The sequence below is a fragment of the Pangasianodon hypophthalmus genome, chromosome 3, assembly GCF_027358585.1.
Source record: "Pangasianodon hypophthalmus isolate fPanHyp1 chromosome 3, fPanHyp1.pri, whole genome shotgun sequence".
Lineage (NCBI taxonomy): Eukaryota > Metazoa > Chordata > Actinopteri > Siluriformes > Pangasiidae > Pangasianodon > Pangasianodon hypophthalmus.
Window position 1 is genome coordinate 26849908 of NC_069712.1, and position 9465 is coordinate 26859372.

General features: G+C 36.5%; 1 protein-coding gene across 1 annotated transcript in view; it reads right to left on the bottom strand.

The window, feature by feature from the left end:
• Positions 1 to 8274, bottom strand: part of wdr11 (WD repeat domain 11) — a 100852-nt gene extending 92578 nt beyond the window's left edge. Inside the window, exons 1-2 of the mRNA XM_053232560.1 lie at positions 8060 to 8274; positions 2274 to 2385 (exon numbers count right to left, since the gene is read on the bottom strand). Coding sequence (XP_053088535.1) covers positions 2274 to 2385; positions 8060 to 8145 — 198 coding nt within the window. The 5' untranslated portion in view covers positions 8146 to 8274. The remainder of the gene's footprint in view (positions 1 to 2273; positions 2386 to 8059) is intronic.
• Positions 8275 to 9465: the final 1191 nt, after the last annotated feature.

Below are 9465 nucleotides of genomic sequence, written 5' to 3' on the forward strand. Positions count from 1 at the left end.
GTCACGCAAATTTTAATTCATTGATTAAGAATGCAAATAATGGTCTAATTGCTTATGGTTTAATTGATACAAATTATCTTTAAATATAAAAAAAAATCAAGTTTTATTATTTTTAGTAGTAAAAAAAAACATACCCTAAGGAATTATCAAAAGTTACTATGGAGTCTATTGAGGTTAGGATTGCAACCCGATCAAACACACATACTTCATCTGCTTCTTTATTTCATAAACTTCAGGTTCTTACCATTTATGATTATTAATACTTTTCAAATATGTGTTTTTATGTATAAGATATATTCAAGTGAGGGCAACATTCCAGAGCAATTTCGAATGTATTTTAAAGTAAATTAACAGGTTCAATGTTATTTACCTGGTCAAATTTTCTAATTTTCATCTTCCTAAAGTTCTCACTTGTAGAGGTCAATACTTGATAAGATTTAGGGGTATTAAATTATGGAATGATTTATCCCATTTAGCAAAAAAAAAAGTTCCTCTTTAATATATTATAAAAGATGTATAAAGGATCATTTTAATGCTGCTTTGCAATTATCTCGTCTTTTCATGTATTTTATGTACCATATATGGTTTGTTTTTGGAGTGTATTCTTTCTGGGTTTTTTGACATATGTTGTAATTAATTTGTAGTCATTTATATTTGTATATTTGTTATCACAATTTAGTTTTTCTTTTAATTTCAACAGTTTTTGTTTTCTTCATTGTTTAGGTGAAGGCTCTAAATAAGCCCTTTGGGTTTTCTGCCTCTCCCTGCACAGTATATGGATTATATTTTTTTTTTGTGTGTGTGTGTGTTATTTTATTATATCTATTTTACATTGTGCAAAAAACTATAAACTAATAAACTGTACATCTCTGGTTAGAAAGAAAGAAAGAAAGAAAGAAAGAAAAGCTTTTTTAGGACATGCCTTCTAAATAGTCTGTTGGCATGGTCGGGACGATTAGCTGTGGCTCCATAAACTTCCTGTCTACGTATTATTAAAGCAACCGTTTGTCTCCATGGAGGACTAGTGGTTCTGCCACAGCGCTCTCACCGCTGCAGCCCGGGTTCGATTCCCAGCCATGGCTTTAACCCCAGCCACTAGGGATGAGTGCAACAGTGTGCTCTCAGTGCCGGTCCCAAGCAGGATAAAACTGGGGAGGGTTGTGTCAGGAAGGACACCCGGCGTAAAAACAGTGCCAAATCAACTACACGGACCAATGATCCGCAGTGACGACCCCTAACAGGATCAGCCGAAAGAGGAACAACAACTCACAGGAATGTTTACCATCTTTCCTCTTTGCTACGGCTCTGTCCCTTACTCCATTCAAACGTTGTTTAATAATGGTTCCTTCTTTGCGTGCAATCTTCCCAACCAACGTTATGGCAATAACGTTATAATAACACAAGATGCAATTTGCACAAAAACTTTCTTTTCAGCATTTATATCTAGAACTTGATTTATTAATCTAATCCTAAACTGTTTTACGAGTTTTACGAAACGTTCCGTAAATCGGCGTGTAACTGAAATGAATACGTTTTAAATTTGACAGCGTGATCCGTAAATAAATTTGTAGCAACTCATTGCTCACACGATATGAAGGTGTTTCACATTGTGTATCTATTTGTAAATTTACACAAACTCTGAAAAATATGAGCTCTCATAGGTTACGAACGTTTTTTTTGTTTTTTTTTTAAACAGCTGGATTTTCCTGAATACCACATCTGTTGTTTGAATACTCAGGAGTACGATTTTACAGATAATTTCGATCTAAGGCATCTTGATAAACGTGGTCGGGTGTTAAAATAGATTTTAAACAAAAGCAAAACTACGACTTTGGCTACTCCTATTTCTTTTATAACAGTTGCAGCTAAAAAAAAAATGCCTCAACATCTGGAATTTTTACAAAACACTAAGAAATAGCATAATCTGCATAACCTGATTTAAAAAATGTACTTGGATATTAAGACAAATCAGTGATTCAGTGTCTGTAAACACTTTAACATGAACTACGTACGAACTATTTGCCATCACTGTAGGTCAATTGTGTGTGTGTGAATTTATCCGTGTCAATCTGAAGTGAATATATGCGCTGGATGTATATTAAAGAACAAAAAGAAAAGTGTTCGAATACTTATTCCCCTTCCCTGTATATTTTTTTTTCGTTTCAGTAAAAAAGATCTACATGCAGGACAAAGCACCGGCAGTTAGAAACTTTGCTCTAATTGCCTTTAACCTTGTTATCAGTGAGAGAGTTTCAGAAACATTTCAAACTCACCTTGACAACATTGGCTTTGTGTCTCTCCAGGACCTGAATGGTCTGAGCGGTCTTTGGGTCGATAATGAGGATGCTGGAGTGGCATCCCTGAGCAATCAGACCTTGCCAACCCCTGAAGGAGAAAGAGAAGAAAGCGATCACACGGGTGAAAAGACGACTGAGGCTGTATCAAAAATCAAAGTGAATAATTTATCAACATCTTATTTTAGCCGTTTCTCAGATAATAATACGCAGGTTTACAGACGTTCCAGCATAATTAAGACAATTAGGTGCGAATTATCAAAATGTTTGAGAGGTAGATGTTTTATGAATGGAGGAAATGAAGGAAAGAATACGCCTTTTGTTTTGAAATATTTCATGTACTGAAATAAAGATTAGCGACTGAGGCTGAAGATAAATTTCAAAAAACACTCAAAAAAAAAAAAAAAAATACACCAAATTCTGAATGGCTTACAAGCTTACTCAAACTTTTTATTTATTTATTTTTTTTTTTTACCATAAGCAATATCAATTTTGTCTGAATTCTGTTTAATAGTGAAAATGAATCACAAAGCTACAAAACCTGTCGCTAAGCAACAACAAAACTGATAGTTAACGTGATTATTTCAGTAGTGTAGGTTTAATGGAATCAAACTGACCAGATAAATCGCATCTACACACCACTTGTGTTTCAAATAACTGCAAATTCCTTTAAAAAAAAAAACAATAGCTAGCTAATAGAAGAGCTACGACTGAACCCTGACTGTTATCCCTTATTTCTGACAAGTTTTTTCTCCTATTAAACAGAAAAATAACGTTACTAATGTGACATCAGGGCGGCACGCGTCCGCTAACTTCTTACAGGATTTGACGGAAATACCAGAATTTCTAAACACATCACAAGTATTTCTATTTCATGTGTTTCAGGGTGGAGATTTCCTCCAACACCACCCGTGATGAACGGAACTTCCCTGCTACGTCTCCCGCTGCTGCTGCACTTATGAGCGTTATTTAATCCTCAGCCAGGAGCCACTGTTAGAGACACGACCCTCATTCCCCATAGCATCACACGCTTTGCAAACCAACGTGTCAGCTCTTTTTTTATACATTCGGCTGCATTCCGCGCAGATTTACGAGCAGCTCTACATCAGCCTTTTAAAATATTGATATATATTTAATGCGATGATATTTTAATTAATATTGTCATCAGCCCAACAGACAGCTTTTTTCCTATTAAATCCAGCTCCTAATTTCCTAATTTGTCTGGTTTATTGATTTTTTTTAGGTTTTTCTTACACCATAAAAAATGAATTATCCTCTCCATTTAAAAAAAAAAAACGTAAGTATCAGATTACAGTAGCACTTCTTAGGTTACTCAACTTTTTACTGATACATTGAGGTAGTGATTTAATCTGACTTTGCGGAACAAGCTGCACTGTTGTGTTGGATAATAAAGTAAAATTGGCTCAAATAATAATAATTTGTACAACCAAAACCACCTCAGAACTCTCATTGGCATAGATAAGAAATATACGTTCAAGTGATGTAGCTAAACTTTAAATGGCGTTGATGAATATAATTGTATTATGCTTAATACAATCAAAAGGCCTATTTTAATCAGATACTTACGACATATTAATGCTTAGTGCAAAATATTCCATTTTGAACAAAACGTTTTTCGCAAAAAAGGATATTTTCTTTACTTACAACTTAGCAAAATTAGTAAACTAAGCAAAATACCATTTTTTTTTTACCCATCGACAGTCATATGACAATTTTTAGAATATTGGTTACATAGAGAAACGAGAACGAAGTCAACAATTTGTCAAAAAAGATTTTTTTTGATCTGATATTTTTGTTGAAAATTCACAAAAAATATAAATGCGTAAACAATATATGTTGCCAAACAGACTACAGACTACGGGTCAAATATGTTAACTAGCTATTTCTTAAAAACAAACAAAAAACCAAACAAACAAAAACATTTGTAACTGCATATGAGGTTGTCTGGTTATCAGAGTCTACGAACAAAATGTTGAAGTTAGCTACACAACAATGGTAGCTAACTAGCTAAATTAGCTCGCTAGTATCTGGCTAGAAATATTTAAGTAATATAGATAGTATAGATAATATACAAGAACTAGCTGGCTGATCTAATTACCAGCTAAATTATATCTGTTATTTATTGTAAAACATATCTGATATAATATATTTGGTAATTAGACCAGCCAGCTAATTCTTGGATTAACAGTAACTTCTCCTGACTCATGCTATATGGATGTACAAGTTTTTTTCTGCTTTGATTTATTAGTGAAACAGATGCACTATATGGCCAAAGGTTTGTGAACACCTGACCATCACATCCATATGTGGTTCTTCTGGTTCTTCCCCGAACTGTTGCCATAAAGTTGGAATTGTATAGAATGTCTTTGTATGCTGTAGCTTCAGAATTTCTCTTCAGTGAGCTCCATGAAGACATGGTTTGCCAAAGTTGGAGTGGAAGATCTCAAGTGTCCTGCACAGATCCCTGACCTCAACCCCACTGAACACCTCTGGGATCAACTGGAACCCTGACTTCACCCCAGACCTCCTCATCCACCATCAGTGCCTGACCTCACTAATGCTCTTGTAGCTGAATGAGCACAAATCCCCACAGCCACGCTCCAAAATCTAGTGGAAAGCCTTCCCAGAAGAGTGGAGCTTATTATAAAAGGAAAGAGGAACTAAATGTGGAATGGGATGTTCAACAAGCACATATGAGTGTGATGGTCAGGTTTCCATAAACTTTTGTATATCTTGTTCAGAAATTTGCTATTGTCTGATTTGAAAAAGAAAACATGTTGAAGAACCTATGAAAGCTACACGACTGTCTTTTACTGAACTTTCCAGGTTTGTGATGATACACTGATGTCTAATACGTATTTGGTGAGATTCTGCAGATTAGGGTCTGTGTCAGCTCCTGAGTCACTGATATAAAAAGATTTTTCTCCCTACAACTGTATATATTCTCACCCCACTGTTAGCATTTCTTAAAATGACACAAAATACAACATTTAACCAAAAATGATATAGTAGAAACAGTGATGAATAGCAGTTATATAGATGTCTAAAATCAAACATATTTATCTTCATAATAAAGATACTGTTTAAACATCCTGTCATAACTTTTTGAACATAAAAATTTGAGAAGTTCACTGCTAGCAGATAAATAAAACGTTCAATGATGCCGCTGATTGATTCATTCTAGTCTAAGTAGGTTACACGGTTCGAGCTGACAAGAAGGCTACAGTGATTCAAGTAACCACTCTTTACAACCGTGGTAAGCAGAAAAGCATCTCAAAACACACAATACATTGAACCTTGAGGCAGATGGGCTACAGAAGCACAAGACTACATCGGGTTCCAATCCTGTCAGCCAAGAACAAGCGACGTTTTTCAAATTTGGGCGTGTCCATGCCCAGTGTAGCCTCAGACTCCTGCTCTTGGCTGACAGGAATAGAACTGTCATGTGGTCTTCTCCTGTTGTAGCGCATCCACCTCAAGCGTCAACATGCTTCTCTGACGCTTTTCTGCTCACCATCTTCGAATGTATTAGACTGACAGAGTCTGCTACCAGCAGCACAGAAATAAGTCTGAGTAGCAGCACGGAAAGTCTGTTAGGAATATGGTTATTGCAATATCATATTCCTAAAGGAGCTGAAATTGATGAATTAAGTAAGTGTATTGGGTTTACTGATCTTAATTTAGAAAAAAAAAATGCTTGGGAATTGAATCCCAAACCAATAAATCATGAAGAGAATTGATTCTCTGTCAGATTCGACATCGTACATATGATGGTGCAGAGAAATTGTAAAAATAATAATAATAATAAATAAATAAAAATAAATAAATAGTTAAAAAAAAAAAAACTGACACTCTTGAGATGTGAAACTGGAGTCAGGTCTCTGTCTCAAAACTGGCTTAGTGCTTGCTAGTAATAATATTGTGTTATCTAGCGTGGGGTAAAAAGTGTGTATGATAGCAATGTTGTGTGTGTATATATATATAATTTGGATGAAATGGCCAGCCCTGTTGTTTTCCACTATTAATTTTTTGGTCTAAATCATTCACAAGTTTGAAAGTGGATACAACAACACAGCTAGAGTTTTGCGCCTGTGCCCAGAGATTTCCATCTACCTTTTTTTTTTTTTTTTTTTAACTTGATCAACCTCATCTCTTTTTGTGTCCCCAAAACAAGGAGTTCTCCTTCTAGACTCACTCTGTCACACTACAGCAACCTCTTTTTTCTTCACACAGAGGATGTGAAGGCAGTGAAAACCCTTCAGCTGTGTAATCCACTACCGTTTGTACGTTACACGTTACACTGCCAGCTCCAATTTTTACGTTTAACGTATGCGACGGCTGTCAAACGCACAGAACAACATGGCACTGTTGAGTGGAAGCTACGCACCTTTCCTCGCAGACACTCTCTTTTTCAGCTTGATAAATATTATATACAGTGCAAGATTCTTTCTAGAAATGTCATTCTCAAAAATAAGAAAAGAACAATTAAGGCATCTTTTTGCTTCCTTTTGGTTTTTCGTTATAAAAGGTGACCCAAAAATCTCCATACATAGAGGACCATGTACACCAGCACTACATCCGTTGTGTCTTCATCAGTGGATGTTCGTGGACGTCCAGTTCTCACTTGGTCCAGAACACTTCCAGTCTTTTTGAATTTGTTAATAAGTTTGGCGACAGTGTCTTGTGTGTGTGTCGTGCTTGCCATGTTTCCTGTTAAAGTCCATCACAACCTTGAGACAGCTTCCTGATCCAGCCAAGAGAATGATTTCAATACCTGCTTCTTTTGTCAAAGGTATTCTTAAAAGCTATCCAGGAATCGAACCCGGGCCGCAGCGGTGAGAGCACCAAGGCCTAACCGCTCACCCTCCAGGGACCCACTTGGAAGACATTTTACTAAAAAGTGTTAATTTCCCTTATATATGGAGACTTTTCGGACACCCTGTATATACAATGATTTTTTAAAACTTTTGTAATACATTTTTTCCTTTAATTTTCAGGCGAAAATTTCAAAATGGTTGATAAATGCAGTAATACCGTGAAACTGTGACACTTTAAGACTAGGTGAGCATATTGTGAAAATTTTAAACTCTAACACCCCGAACAAAGAAAAGATGAAAAGATGAAGTAGGCCTCACTGCAAAACAAAACAACCAAGGGGTGGAGTCAAACCTTAACAAGCTCCTCCTACCTGGGCGGAGTCAAGCCAGAAGTCCATGGTTAGTTATACAGCACTGTGTGTTGTGTGAGTTAGATGTTAGGGGTTTAGTATACTTATAGGAAGAGCTGGAACAGATCCAGCTCCACCCCTTGGACTTTTGGTTCTGCAGCAAGGACTATCTCTATTTAAAAAAAAAAAAAAAAGATGGCCACTGACTCGACCTGTTATCCCTTCCTGCTATCAGAACAAACATCACAAATCACTTGAACAGTTTCTCACGAAGAGCTGTGCACACAACAACACCTTTAAAAAAATAAATGCTAAAAGTGCTGTGCAAATAAATGCTAATAAAAATGAGGTTAAGCCTATAATAACAATATTATGAGAGTAAACATACACGCAGAATGACTTGACAGCGTTTATAGACACTGACAACAAACCTGACATGAGTCTCGAGTGATTAAATATTGCGTACCTTATATAAAAGTAAAACAAAATTTAAAAAATAACCTTTGCTGAACATGAAACAGAAGCACACCTTAATAAGAAGCAGCGATTAGCCACTATGCTAGCTAATGCTACTCACCAGTCAACTGCAGTTTTGTTCTGTAAACTGAGAGTTCCGGTAAGTGTCCGTGCAGCTAGTTTAATATTTACAGTGTACGGAATCATGTCTGTAAAGACTGTCGATACTACATGAAAGTAGCCGCAATTTTTGGTTGGTTAAATGATGCAGAAATGAATGGTTGTCAGATAGGGCTTGTAAACAGGAAGTAAGTCAAGTGCGTCACTGTTTTGTTCCGGGAAGGGAACGATTACTCGCAAATGTGGTTCCTATGTCTGTCAAACGCAACCTCACATAGCCTCTGAGGTACAGTCCTCTCTGAAAGTGTCAGAAAGTTGTTTTTAATATATACTGAAGACATTTGAGTTGTAGATCAAAAGATGAAAGAGAATTTCAGCTTTCATTTCCTGATAGATACATCTAGATCTCTTAAACAACTAAACAACATGGAACCTTTTTTGAAGGTTTGAAACCACCCATGTGTTCAATTGATCAAAAATATTGAAACATGTGACTGACAGGTGTTTCTTGTTACCCAGATGTCTCTGTTAGATTGATTGTTTAAACAATGAATAGCTCTGAATGTCTACTGTTGGTCTGAGCCCTTGGTTTCGCCTGTGAAGACTGTGTATGTTGTTATAAAGGATAAACCAACATAAAGACCAGAGAGCTGTCTATGGGAGAAAAGCAAGGCATTTTGAAGCTGAGAAAAGAGGGAAAATCGATTAGAGCCATTGTACAAGCATTGGGTATAGCCACTACAACAATTTGGAATGTCCTGAAAAAAGAAACAAACCACTGGTGCACCAACAACCAGACATGGAATAGGTCGGCCAGTGAAAACAACAGCAGATGATGACAGAAACTTTGTGAGAGCTTTGAAGAAAAACCCAAAAACAACAGTCAGTGACTGTGATCACCAACAACCTCCTCAAGGCAGGGGTGAAGGTATCACCATCCACCATAGCAGAAACATAGAGGCCATACCACAAGATGCGAACCACTCATCAGCAGTAAGAATAGGAACGTCAGATTGGAATTCGCAAAGAAATACAGAGATGAGCCACAAAAGTTCTGGAATCAAGATTAACCTCTACCAGAGTGATGAAAAGGTCTAAGTTTGGAGAAAGAAAGAATCTGCTTATGATCCAAAACATACAATCTCATCAGTTAAGCATGGTGGAGGTAGTGTCATGGCTTGGGCTTGCATGGCTTATGAAACGAAAGTATACAACAAAATGCAAATGAAAAAGATTTTGATATACACTAAAGGCGTAAATATGTGGATACCTGACCATAACATGCATATCAGGGTCTTCCAAACTGTCTAGAATATCTTTGTATGCTGTAGCATTAAGATTTCCTTTCACTGGAACTAAGAGGCCCAAGCTAGTTCCAGCATCACAATGCCCCTGTGTACAAACCGA